Source organism: Cyprinus carpio, chromosome B1 (genome assembly GCF_018340385.1).
Source record: "Cyprinus carpio isolate SPL01 chromosome B1, ASM1834038v1, whole genome shotgun sequence".
NCBI classification, from domain to species: domain Eukaryota; kingdom Metazoa; phylum Chordata; class Actinopteri; order Cypriniformes; family Cyprinidae; genus Cyprinus; species Cyprinus carpio.
In genome coordinates, this window is record NC_056597.1 from 11,358,076 (window position 1) to 11,372,440 (window position 14,365).

General features: G+C 39.2%; 1 protein-coding gene across 2 annotated transcripts in view; it reads right to left on the reverse strand.

Moving 5' to 3' along the window:
• Positions 1-14,365, reverse strand: part of si:dkey-117m1.4 — a 20,236-nt gene continuing 5,871 nt past the window's right edge. The window contains exons 2-9 of one of the 2 annotated variants that reach the window (XM_042716579.1): positions 12,196-12,308; positions 11,271-11,346; positions 10,237-10,423; positions 9,923-9,991; positions 6,812-7,755; positions 5,311-6,134; positions 5,023-5,226; positions 1-1,757 (exon numbers count right to left, since the gene is read on the reverse strand). In XM_042716579.1, coding sequence (XP_042572513.1) covers positions 1,507-1,757; positions 5,023-5,226; positions 5,311-6,134; positions 6,812-7,755; positions 9,923-9,991; positions 10,237-10,423; positions 11,271-11,346; positions 12,196-12,308 — 2,668 coding nt within the window. In that variant the 3' untranslated portion in view covers positions 1-1,506. Of the gene's footprint in view, positions 1,758-5,022; positions 5,227-5,310; positions 6,135-6,811; positions 7,756-9,922; positions 9,992-10,236; positions 10,424-11,270; positions 11,347-11,657; positions 11,715-12,195; positions 12,309-14,365 lie in introns of those variants that run through there. The other variant, XM_042716580.1, reaches the window with a different exon arrangement.

Genomic DNA, 14,365 nt, shown 5'->3' on the forward strand with positions numbered 1-14,365 from the left:
TTACAACCAAAACATTTTTTATTATTATAATTTCAGACAACTTAAAAAAAACACACACAGACAACACAAAAACAAGCTTGTCTTGTCTACGGTATATTTACATCGTGCTCTTTTTTTCTGCAAATATTTACATTCAGTATGTACATGAAGTGGAAATGGAAAAAAAAACACCACAGTAAGATTTAATAGTAATAACAATACCACTGTTAACAGTAACAACAATATATATATATGTTTGTGTACATATATACTTTGCAAAGTTTGAAAGAACAAAGGATAACAAAACAGCAAAGTAGATAGATATATAAAAAAGTATAAACTGAGGTGTTACGTGTGGTTATCATGTGTTTCCAATACACAGTTTAAATTTCCATATGGAATTGATGGATGAATACAATGCAAACAAGTGAACTAAACTCATCTGCTCACTCATTCATGTCCATTTTTGACAGCACAGGACAGATAGTTGATTATTTTTCAATGCTGAACAAGCTACAGTACCAAACAGCTAACTTAATGAAAAGAACCCAAAAATAAATCGTCCCTCATATGTTCTTTCAAACCTGTATGACTTTCTTCCATGGAACAAAAAGTAGTAATTCTGAAGAATGTTCTGGTAATTTTTGTTCTTGTAATTACGATTAATAATGCACAAACATCAAAAAATGCCATAGATGTCATCCATATGAATCTGTGCACTAGATTGATGCCTTTATGATATATTTATTTGCATTCAGAATTGCAAAAGACAAGTGCATTCAAAAATCATTCAAATTTCTACTGAGTGTTCCACTGAACAAGGACAGTCATACTGGTTTGACAACAAGAATACTGTAAATGAGAACAGAACTATTTCATTAAAATCACATAAGGCTTAAAATGGTAGGAACAAAAGTAAGGAATTCCCAAAAAACGGGGAAAAAAAAACTTTAAATAAAATGTTTTAATTCAGGTTGGTTTTCAAAGGGACTTTTTAAACCATTTTAATGAGCAAAGATGGTAGGCAAAAATTCACCTTCTTAAATCCCATTTCTTATGCATATTCCTTCATTTCATGAAAAATGATGAAATTTGTAAATAACAGTAAAACGTTCACAAATGTGAATGAAACTGAGGTTTGACTCCCATCAAGGCACAAGTTGCTCAGTCTGCCTGTTTCTCTGTCCGTGGAGAGATAGAGGCATGGCCAAAGGGAGAGAGCGAAGCCATTCAGACTTACGGCTGGTCTAAAATGGTCATCTACTTTTAAGCCAGCAACAGAAAAACTTACTGGTCATCTGCAGACAGAAAAAGTAGTGTTCTTTCGTCATAGTTGGAAAAGTACACAACAAGTGCGCATTTCCGTCTGCTTCCCAGAGTGGTTCCATTTTCCGTTTTACACACCGGACACAAATCACACACAACATCATATTAATTAAAGAATTTGTACTGTGTTTACTGTGACTGTACCATGTCAATATTTCCCTCACATCTCCTCCATTCCCAGCAGCGTGCTGATTCACAGCCTCAGCAGACGGACAGGACGGGTGGACCCTGTCTCTGCTGGGTTTTCTTGAGCAGCTGTATACGGTTGTGGCAGTAGAATTTCACAGCCCTCCAGTCCCGGTGGTTGGTGACCAGCAGGGGGCAGAGCTCCAGGCAGCGCTCACAGTCCGCTTTAGCCGGCACTCGCAGCTCCATGATGTTTTGCACCAGGTGGGACTCAACAGCTGCCCGCTCCGCCTCAGACCAAGGCCGCTTCAGCACACCACGTTTACCTGAGGCAGAGAACAGAACGTATGTTAATCATTATTCCTGTGTAAACACTGAACTCAGGTTTTCCTCCTCCCACTCCGCTCCCCCAGGCCCAAGCACATACGCTCAGGTCAATGAGTTAGCACTGTGCTGAAGGACTCAGGCCTGGAGCTCTGGCTGTATGGCAGACAATAAACACCACCATCACAATGCTCTTGTTTACATTTTATTATACTGTTTTTTTGAGTATTTAAATTTAGATTTGAGCTAGATTATTTTAAAATATTAAAAAAAATAATAAATCATCATGAACCCTAACAATACAACTTAGATTAAAAAAAAAAAAACCGACATACATGATTATGCGTACAATGATCCGATAAATGATACATGTTGATGTTTATATTGCAAAACCATAAACATAACCAGGTATGCCAATATTCTAGTTACAAGAAATCTGAATAATACATTTTTGCTCCAACATGCTTACATTAACTGGAATTTCTGGTCAAATAAACTGTTTATTTTGAATATTCACATGCCCAAACCAGACAGTGATACTGAAAAAAAAAAAAAAAAAAAAAACAGGGCAAATTTCTACTCCTTTTTTTTTTAAAGGCAATATAAAAACAGGCAACATAAGATTCTTATGGTTTACATTTTCCCCACACTTGTGTGCTGCTGTCAGAGGCATTAATTAAAATGATTGAGTTCAGAATCACTCAAATACAGCATAAAGCATGACAAAGAATTAAAACCTGTAATTCCAATAGCTTTAGAGTATATAAACCTCTTTTCTGAACAAAAGCTTGACAACAATGTACTTTAATTGAAAATGATGTGCATATAAATGAGGTCAATGAAAATTATACCTTTAGGACTGACAAATACCTATTTGTTACCATATAAGCAGAACAATACAACAAATGCATTTGCTATTAGAGTAACTGATGAGGACAAAAATATTACGCTCATTTTAATGTCAGGAAAAAGTTAAAAGTCTGTCCTACTCTAACAGGCTACAGAACAGCAATGTTTACTATTCTTCTCATTACAGAACTTTTTCTCATTATAAAAGGAAGATGTGTTTTACGGCAAAGACAAAAGAGAACAACATGTTATATGAGTCAATAAATCTTTTAATATTTAAATTTATGTTCTTTCCTATTATTAGCTTATATGGCTTTAACAAAGGTTGCAGTTAACAGCCCTCAAAATCTGTTTTATAAAATGAACCCTGGTTTAACTGGTCCATGCTTTGCGCATGTAAACACTGATTATTAGGGTTGGGAGAAAAAAAGTGATTTACCCAACTATCGCGATTCTTTTTAAAATGATTTAAAAATCAATTGGTTTATCCCAGAATCTATTTCTATTTAATTATTTTACTTTTCATAAGAGGTGGTGGGGAGAAGTTACCACTTTTACTCCAACAGAGGGTGAAATGTATTTGTTGTTATCTGTACTAGAAGAAGTCATATCCATTTCAGAGAAAGTGTGAGAAAGCAAATCCATGGATCAAACCTCTTCGAGAATTCTGCCTGCACATTCACGTTTTAAATCCCAAGTGTGGAAACCATTTGGATTTTACACACTGCTGGGAAAAGCAGTGCTAGACATGACTAATGGCCCTTTCAGACAGGACGTGGAATGCGCTGCGCTATGAAACCCATGGCTTGCACCACTGAAGAGGGTTTGTTGCTGCATCGACCAAAGCGCACTCACGATGAAGCACACGTTTGGTGAGCTTGCACGCACGCCATGGTCAAAATTCAAAATAGTGCAACTTTCGCTGCTTAGCTCAGTGACGATTATCCAAGCAGCCAATAGAAATTGGGCATCCAAACCGGGGCGGAAAGCAAATGGATAGTGTGTGTGAGAATTTCAGGAGCTATAAAATACAAGTTCGTGGCCATATAGGGTAGTAGTTGACCAATATTGTTTTTGTTTTTTTTTGACAGCCGATGCCGATATCTTGGAAAGCAGGGTGGCCAATTGTCGATATAAAGCCGATATAATTGTATTTATTTTAAGAAATTTTTAAGAAATTTGAAATCATTTGAAAATGGATTAAAAAATGAATTAGTAAAATAAACATACTTTAGATGACAAAGTATTTTTCACCAATAAATAAATATTTAATAAATCATATTTTTTTCGGGTGGCCTGCTAAGATTTGACTAAGTTTGCAAGGTTTGTGAAATTAAATTATCACTGATTTGACTAAGTTTGCAAGGTTTGTGAAATTAAATTTTCATTAGCCATTCAAAGATTTGTTTAAATGATGTAAATGCGTATTTGCTGAATGCTGACAGCAAACGAGAAAGTATTATAATGTTTGCCTTTCTATTACTAACAATATAAAAGCAATCATTGTAATACTTTTTTGTATACATTTTAATTCCTTTGTTTAACAGTTCTATCGGATTATTATGTATCAGACTTTTATCAGTATTAGACAGCACTGTGTGCTCAGGTGCTGCTGCTCTCAGCGCCGTCAAAATAAAAGTCCCGCCTTGAACGCATGAATGCAGATATTTGAAAAATGCCAAATATCAGCCGATATATTGGCCTTGGCATACAGCATCCTCTCTGAAAGGGTTATAAAACTGTATGCAAAGTAACATAGCACGATTTTATTTCAGAGGGATTTTTTTCTAGTCATTTTGTTGCACATTTGACTATTATATTAATGTGCAAGTTCAGGGTTTTGGTACTTGAAAGATTCATGTTTCAAGGTACTTTAAATTATACACTGTGTATGTGTATGCTCCTGAAATAAATGTTAAGAAAGATGTGATGCATTGTTTTTGTTAATATGACTCATCATACACAGAAGGGGTAGGCAACGTCGGTCCTGGAGTGCCGCTGTCCTGCAGAGTTTAGCTCTAACCATAATCAAACACACCTGAACAAACTAATCAAGGTCTTCATGATTACTAAGGCTACAGACAAGTGAGGGTTTTTTTCAGGGTTGGAGCTAAACTCTGCAGGACATCGGCACTTCAGGACCGACGTTGCCTACCCCTGATATACAGTCTCTTTAAGGGTATGATCAAGTATTTTCCATTGTATCGAATCGCAATAATTATATAATCGCAATACTCAATTATTGCAATATATATTGAATCAGCATACAAGTATCGGGATAGTATTGAATCGGCAGATTAGAGTTTCATCCCAGCCCTACAGATTATGTCACAATTATCAGTGTTGTCCTCATTTCCTGGAACTGAGGAGTACAAAGCATATTTTCACACTGTATGACAGTCATACAATCAGACTCACCAGGTTTGGGCTGTCCTGAGGCCTTTTTTCGTCCCCCTGAGAGCAGGGAGCTGCTGTTCATCTTCTTGGGCCGGGGAGATTTGTTGTTGCTTGTGGTTTTTTTCATCACAATGGTGGTTGCAGGAGATGCTGCTTCTGGTTTCTCTTTGCTCTGCTCAACATCTGAGTCCTCTGACAGCGAGTCGGCAGAGTTTCCTGACAACACTGAAAGGGAAGGGTAAGTATGACTGATGAGTCCAATACTCTTTATTTACAACTGCCATGTGCTTGAAACAACAACTCACTCACCATCTAACTCCAGACAGATGTGATGTAAACTCATTCCTCGGAACAAGACACCATCTCTCTCTCCGCACAGTACCACCCGACCGATTAGACCCATCAGCCCAGGGTCCTGGCCGATGGTTGCACAGCTTTGAGTCACGTGATACTCCTTCTGCAAGAAGCTTTCCAATCGCTGTATGGCAGCCCCATGCTGTCCTTCCTCCTCACCCTCACTTAATAACAGCAGCTGCGTAAGTATCGCCACCTGTCTGCGAACGCATGTCTGCGTCAGTGCCCGGGGGTGCCGTGAACCACTGGACCGAGCCAAACCACGTAGTAAGTCTGTTCCTCGCAGGGGAGTAGCTGGCGAATGATACGGCCTGGCAAACACATAGGGGTTCTGTGGATCGATTCCCACACCGGCACGAGTCTGCAAAAGCATCTCCAGACAGGCTTCTGAGTGTGGGGGGAGGATGAGCGGCTGTACGCGGCCACGCTTCCCTTGGACCCCGACACGAGGGAGATGAGGGAGGACCAGCCGCTCGAAGGGTGAGAGCGAAGCCTCCAGTGGGGTTAGAGTTAACGGGGCACCAGGTTGCACAGGGATGGGGCACTGGGGTGCGACTCGGGCCTGGTACTCTGAGATTGTCAGTTTGGAGACTTCACATTCACGACGGCGATTGTAAAGGATGAGAAGGGCCAGGCTGGAGTGACAGAGGAGACGCCATGCCTCGGCCGACTGAGGTGAGCGGGAGAGAGAAATAAAGGCAGAGTGCTGCAGCCGCCGCAGGTACAACACCAGGGAGGAAAGGGAGGAAAGAAGTGGGAGCATGTGGGGACGACGCAAACTAAGAAAAGAGAAAAAAAGATAAGGTGAATTTAAATTTCTATACATTTTAACAGTGGCTATGTTTGCATTCACAATCTCACAAGCTTCAAATCAGAATAGTTTTTTGACATATGCACACTGCACAAATATAGAGAGTCTCTTGTAGTTTGTGCACAATAACCACTCTGCTACACTGTTTTTTTTTTTTTTTTTTTTAACAGCAGACTTAATTTTTATCTATTTCTGGATAAATGTTACGTATAAACAGCCGTGACGTGCTGCTTATATTTATCACGCAGTAAAAGCACCCGTCCCCGTCCCCAAAACCAAATATATATGGATGAGAAACAGAAAAAGGGACTACACTTGAAAGGAGAATTTTATAATGACAGGACACTCATTTTTACAACACTGCATTCAAAACGGGAAAAGCACGTCATGTCATTACACCATTTTACGTCATTGCATATGCGCAGTCCTTTAAATTTTTTCAGTCTCGATCGAATTAGAAAATGAATAAACCACCCCTTTCAATCTAATCGAAATTTAATTCAGATCGAGCTCTATCGGATCAATTAAGATGTTTACTTGAAGGCTTTTCTGTCCGATTGAACAGTGAATCCAATTACTAATGGATTATTTGGTTGCATGTAAACATAGCCAGTGAAACTGTTTTCAACATTGTGAATGTCTAACCTTGACAGGTCAGTCTTATCCTCCGCTCCGCTTTCTTCTTCTCTCCCTCCATTGTCCTCTCTTTCTTCTTTAGAAGGTTCTGACTCCTTAACAAGATCCACAAAGACTGGAGTGGGCAGTTCCTCTTCTTTCATCTTCTCAAAAATGTCTACCTCCTCTTTATCCTTTTTCATTTTTCGTCCTCCTTTTCTCGGAGGAGTACCAGGAGTAGGTGGGCTCCTCTTTAAGACAGATACCGGGACACCTCCTCTTCTGGGAGGAGTCACTGGAGCAGGACTTTTGTGAGTAGAGCTAGAGAGGGCAGGACTTCTTCTGACTGGCGACAAAGAAGAAGCTGGAGGTGACTGTGGTGTTACCACCACCACACCTGGCACAGGAGCCACTTGTAGGCATTGGGACTGTTTACTCGATGATGGGAGACACGATTGTACACAAGGAGGGTCACCAGGGGTGCGCGCTTGCTCCAGGGCAGAGTGCACGTCTGGCTGGTGGGCATGGTGTTTTTCCAAATGGCGTGGGAGAGATCGGAAGTGACGACTACAGTAAACACAACGCTGTTTTTGTGCCATGGTGCTCTGCCCACGACCCACTGACACATTGACAGTATTAGCAGCAACTCCTGCAGGCTGCGGGCACTTAAACACAGGTCTGGAGGGAGCAGTGGGCTGCAGTGTGGAGGACGGTAGGGAGTGTGGAAAAGGGGGAGGATGGCTGGGGGGTCGCTGAAGTGCTTTTCTTTTAGCATGTGTAGTTACAGAGGACAGGGCTTTGTGCCTCTTGCGGCGGTGAAGTGATCGCATGCGCGTCTCTCTCTTGGCATCATCCGAGTCGAGGTCTGAATCACTGTGCTCAGAGTGAGACAGAGGAGAGGAGGTAGGAGACAGAGACCAGGAAGGTGTGAGGTATTCTGATGCAGAAAGTGGAACTGGGCTGGACTCTTCCTCCTAAAAAAAAAAACACATGCATTTCTAAGATCTGTTAAAGGGTAAATAATCTGAAAAGCATTGCATTCAAGCCTTGCACTCATTTTACTTCTGTAACATATATAAATTACAAAAGTGAAAAAATGTAGGACAGAACTTATTTGTATCCACCTGAAAATGATTAATCACCACCGACACTCATTTTGAAGAGGTTTTTGACCAGAAAGTGTAGGCTGAAGGTCCTCAGAAGCATTCAAACAATGATTTTTCTTGTCAATTAATTGCTATTATTGTCTTAAAGGGATAGTTCAACCAAAAATGAAAATTATGTCATTAATTACTCACCCCTTGTTGTTTCAAACCCATTTATTAATCTTTGGAATGCAAATTAAGATATTTTTGATGAAATCCGAGAGCTTTCTGACTCTCCATGGACAGCCAGGGTCCTTCCATGACCAAGGTCCAGAATGGTAGTAACAACATTGGCAAAATAGTCCATGTGACATCAGTGGTTTAACTGTAGATTTATGAAGCTATGAAAATACTTTTTGTGCGCAAAAAAACAAAAATAATTAATTTTCAACAATTCTTCTCCCATGAGTTACCGTCTTCCACCATTATCAAGAGTATCACGATGGACGCGCGTGTTGCTGCTGATGTAGTGAATGCATGCGCTGCACCTTGTTGTGGAACTCTTGAAAATGGCAGAAGATGGTAACTCGCGGTAAAAGAATTGTTGAATAAAGTAGGTTTTTTTGTGCACAAAAAGTATTCTTGTAGCTTCATAAAATTATGGTTGAACCACTAATGTCACATGGACTTTTTTGATGATGTCCTTGCTACCTTTCTGTCCCTTGAATGTGTCAGTTGTGTTGCTGTCTATGGAGAGTCAGAGAGCTCTCGGATTTCATCAAAAATATCTTAATTTGTGTTCGAAGATAAACAAAGGTCTTACGGGTTTGGAATCACATGAGGTTGAGTAATTAATGACAGAATTTTAATTTTGGGGTGAACTATCCCATATTAACCTTTATTAAACTGTAAAATTTGCATGTTGTTAATTCTATAGTTTTTTTAGAGATGCATCACTTGCAATTTTCTCGGCCGATTCCGATTTCCGATTTTTTGTTAGTGTGATCTGCCGATACTGATTTTTGCCGATTCCGATTTTTTTTCTAAGAACTATAATTGACAGCATATAAAGAGAGCTATGAAACTAAGTTTTTCAGGTTAAGTAAGTTTTTATTTAGGTAAGAAATACTACAGAAAATAACGTAATCAAATGAAAATTTTTATCAAATTTAATTTCTGTAGTCTTCATTGTAAAAATTAAATGCAAATTAATGCTTACCATTAAAGTTATAAAACGTCTTCAGTTAAGAGCAGAAAGTGATTTTCTTTGTCTTTTGTTCTTTGATTAACATGACAGACATCAGCAGGAATATTGGACAGCGGTCCTAAGAGTTTATCCAAGGACCCAATATACTGTTACACAACATGCATTCTCTTTCTCAACTATTTAATGTCCCAAAACTGACTGTGTTTAACTGTATACTCGCCAAAACGGGCATTTTGACATAATTTTGTATGTATTTGAACGTTTTAGTGCAGTTAGCCACTCATTTTGGTATTTGTGGCTCACAAGCTGTTTGAGACTGAGTCGCTTGTGCGGTCCACTAATATAGATCAGTGGTAGTGCGCATGCTTTTGGTGCGAAAAACCTGCGGGAATGACTAAAATGATGCGCAATACAAGCACCATTTAACCGGAGCGAATGAGATGTGTGTGAGAGAGAAGGGGTCGTCGGAGAGAAGAGAGCGAGAATGTGCGGCTGATGTGACGTTATTGCCTGTGCCGCTGGTAACAAAACGGATCAGCTCGAAATCGGAAAGAAGTAAGACTGATAGGCCGGTCACCTAATTTTCAACTGCAGTCCTTTGGCAAAATGTTTTGAAACCCTTTAAAATATCAAGAACAATAAACAAAAAGCATAATGACAACAAAACTAACACTATAACAACAATCCACATTTTCACACAATAAGCCATGCAAGCACACAAAGTGACAACATGCAACCTTCAATAGGTATATGCAAGTGTGCATTAACCATACATGAAGCACAAAAGACTCCATTATGGATTAATAAGATAACACATACCTACATTGTAGGCTAAAAAATTTTTTTTACCTTCTTAATGTTGCTCTCGTGGTCCAAGCTACAATCAAAGCTACTAGGAGGCACAGTGCCATGGAAACCCTGAGAGAGGGATGCAAGATCATTACAAAAAAATGTCAATCATGTCACATAAGAGTGAGACTATAAAGTCCCTCCAACACTCTCACACATACACGTGAATAAATCAAACACCATGCATATAAACTCATGTCACAAACACATCTAAAATTATAAACCCTCAACAATTTGCATATTATTAGTAACACTAAGTGCAAAAGGAGTTTAAAGCACTGAGATGTGCTAGCCATTGTCATGGTTACACTTACCATAGCGTTTTCTCCCCACTCGGTCAAACTGTAATCCACAGTGATCTCCTCCCCCTTTGTGATGTCGCGGATCGCTATGACAATCAGTCGCACTTGATTTCCACAGTGCACTTCACGAATGCGGCAGTTTGGTGATGGGGGGTACGAGACGGCCCCCCTCTCTCCGCTAGAGCCCTCCTCACTCACACTGCATGAGAGAAAACTACATCAGACAGTAATAGAGCAAATAAAACTGATAGAGAGAACCACATCTGGGAATTCTTGCAGACCCTGTTTTCTAAACCACTACGTGGCAGACCAATGCATGTCCTGTAATAAAGTCATGCTGTCTCTGCTTTTGTTATTTACATTAATAACATATTATCTTCTCAAATGACAAATTAGAATGTCCCGTTTGGTGTGAACTCATAGCATGATTAAGCAGTGGATTTAGATAAATAGAACTGAATCACAAACAGGTTGTTTATAGTTAGTTGATGCTACTTTGTGTATGCTAACATATACTTAATGATATAGATTAACCATCAGCTCTGAAGCCCATATAAGCCTGGCAAACATTCCCAACCCAGTACGAACGTCATAAATAAATATGAATTTATAATTACAGAACACACTGTTACCCCCCACACACACGTCATCATTGACATATATGATATATGTAGATTCATATAAACATATATTTCTTTCAGCACTATGACTAAACACAGCAATAAACAGATACAAACACACACACACACACACACACACACACACATACCATAAGCCCAGCAACACACTATGATAAACACACACAAACACACACACACATCCTCTCACTGACCCAACGATAATAAACACATTGCAATAAACACACACACATACACACAGCTTGCATTCCAGTAATCCCCCACCTCCATATACACACAACAGTATCTCCCAACCACACAACAAACACAATTACTTGCTATCTCCTCCTAGCACGCACACAGACACACACATGCAGTATCTCTACTCAGACCACACACACACACTCAGTCACTCACTCACTCACTCACCAGAGCTGAACAGATTGTGTTTCATAGTACGGTCCATCAGCAGCAGACACTCTGTGTTTGTCTTCATGACCATCACCTGAAACACATATAATAAGGTCTCACATAGATATTTACACACTTAAGCTGATGATACACGATCAACAGGCAACCAGCTGAGACACAGGGCCCACGACCGATCTAAATTATCTAGATAGAAATGTGTTACCCATTCTCAATGGAAAAGTGCCCAAGCAACATTGCTCAAAAAAAGTTGCCTGGCAAAACTGCTCAAAAAGTTGCCCCATGTATCATCAGGTTTACAATGATCTCTGAAACATACATGTATAATGTGCTCAAATGATAAGTCATGGTGTTTACTTCAATGAGTTATGGCACATTCGCACTTACACTAATTAAATCAATGGATGCTGGCAAGCAGGAATTCCTGCTTGACTAGAGTATCTAAGAAGACTGATCATGTGACCTCCAACTAAATTAGAGCATTCTGGGAAATGAAGTGTTCTTTTATCTTACGTAAATAATTATGTATATATTAAAGATATTTATATATAAATATTTTTAATATACATTAAATCTATTATTTAAGATATTACATTAAATTTTGAATTACGATTCTTTATGATTCTGTGTGCTTTAATTAAAAATTCAAAAAAGGTGCTGAAATGGAATTCAACTGGAATTCTCAATTCTAAAGACCCTCCCTTTGGAAGCTTCTGCATCGTGGATTAGGCCTAAACACTTATCAGCTGCTCAGACTGGCTCAAATTGCCTACTCTTATTGAAAATGAACTTCCTTTGGTCACTTTGTCATCAGTGTCAACACAACTTTAGACTGGCTCCTGATATTTGCAGTTCTTTCCTTTTTGATCATTTTCAGTTTTCTTTCTTCTTATGTATCAGTTAAAGTAACAAACACACACTTCACCTTTCTCTGGTCCATAGCTGTTCTCTGACATGCTCTCCTCTTCATCCTCTGTAGCAAAGACTCTTTCGCACACCTTTACTGGTGTCCCTTTCCTTTTCCTTCCACAGCCACGTCTATGAAACACAAACACACATTACATTAAATGGACGGCCTGACCAACTTAATCAGCAACAAAACATAAATCACAAAGACAAATCAATAACCTGGACCCGTCAGTGGATCGATGGAAATCACAGCACAAATCTTGTTCAACTTTGCTTACGTTTATAAACGTAAAACATGTGGCAAGAAAAGACGTTTAATTAAGACTTGTTTAAAGCAGCTATGTTACTAAAAATAGCGCTACCTATACAATTAATCTTCTATACCATAACTAAATGAAGCCTGTCAACTGATCTGAATCATGATGTGTCAAGCACATGAAAAATATAATGTAGCAAACACCACTAATTAATCCACTGCACATTCACTCTCCTTCAAGAGGACGAATCAGTTTGGTGGAGTCTATGTGTACGGATTCTAACATAACCCTGATCTAGAGCCAGTTTTACTCACAAATCTATAACCATTAAAGCTCCAACAGAGAGTAACTGACCACATAAGATTGTGTGCGTGAACTGCTGCTAATAGAGCTGTGTATGAAAGCCAATGCTCCGCTTTCCACAGATGCAACTGTGAATGCTTAATTAGACAAGTGTAGAGATGTGCAGTCTTTTGGTTACAGATGTGTTCAGTGTGTATGTGTGTGTGTGTGCGCCTGACGTATTCATTGAGCTGTGATAAGACTCAGTCTTGCCGACTGGATATTGATCTGGCCGACCCTCCATCTGGACCCAAGAGCATATGTTTGCGTGTCTTTGTGTGCACGCAGGCAGGCAGATTCATGTGTTCATCCCTCCATCCACCATTTAAGGTCAGCTTTATAAAGAACTGTCATATAGATGATTACAAAGACACATCTGTGGAACTTAATCAGAGTAGATGGGAGTATTAAACTGATTTAAATGAAATGAGGCTGTGTTTAGAAGTAGGAACTCTTCAATGAGTTGTAATGCTTGTTCAGCAGATGAAACACTGAAAATGTGACTCTCTGTTTATTTACTGTATGTAGTACTATATTCTATTTATTGACAATTATTAAACCAATTCAAATGAAATCCACAGTAACTAAAGTCTTCCTGCTTCATTCACTTCCATTCGTACGCCTACAAATGTGAGAAAATTAAACGCGCAAGCTCATCCAAAGAAATTTTGTCTTGAACTTTGGCACACGGATGACAAAAGATGAAGTCTGGTGATCCCTAACCTGTGAATTTGCATAATGAAAGACATTTAACCAATAGAGCAGTGGTTCTCAAGTTTTTCCAAGACTCCCCTTTGTCCAAGACAATACTCAATGGCCTTTTGGTTTACAAAAAAAGTAATCTTGAAATATATGATATCAGTTTAATGTTGTACATCTTTATTGTTAGTGTTTTTAACATTTTAATGAACTATTATTTTAATTTTAAAAATGCTTACTGGGGCCCCCTGGAAATTTGCTGAGGCCCTCTAGAGGGCCCTAGTCCTCTTGTTATGCAGTCACTTCAGTGAAATTTAGGTGAAATTTTGCAGGCAAAAAAGATCCACTATCTATTGTCAAGAGCATAGAGATACATGAAGCACAGCTCACACAGAATTCACAATGACCAACTCGAACATAAGTGAAATCTGTGTGGGGAAATGTGACCACTCCTTAAACGTCACAGATTAACCTCTTGGCTGAATTCAAAAAACACACAAGCGATGTGTCAACCAACGCTACCAAAACTCCATTAATCTAGCCCAAAACCATCTTACTCAAACCCCTTACCATCGAACCAACCCTAACACACATGCTCATTTTCTTTTCTTTTATTGCAATTCAGTGGTTTACCGGTGTGTTTCCAAAGTCGACCATGAGAACATCTTCCACAAGTTCCACTGAGATCCATCTGAATAACAGTCAGTGTTTTCTGTGGACATACTCTTGTCCAGCCTGTCAGTAAATCTGATTACACACACTTGTGTAACTCATTCTCCAAGTAAATACACTGCAAAACGGACATGCTTTTAATCCCTCCTCGTTCCACAAGCCAAAATCTGTTTCCTTTTCGTACATTTGTGTATCTCGACTTGTTTATCTCTCTTT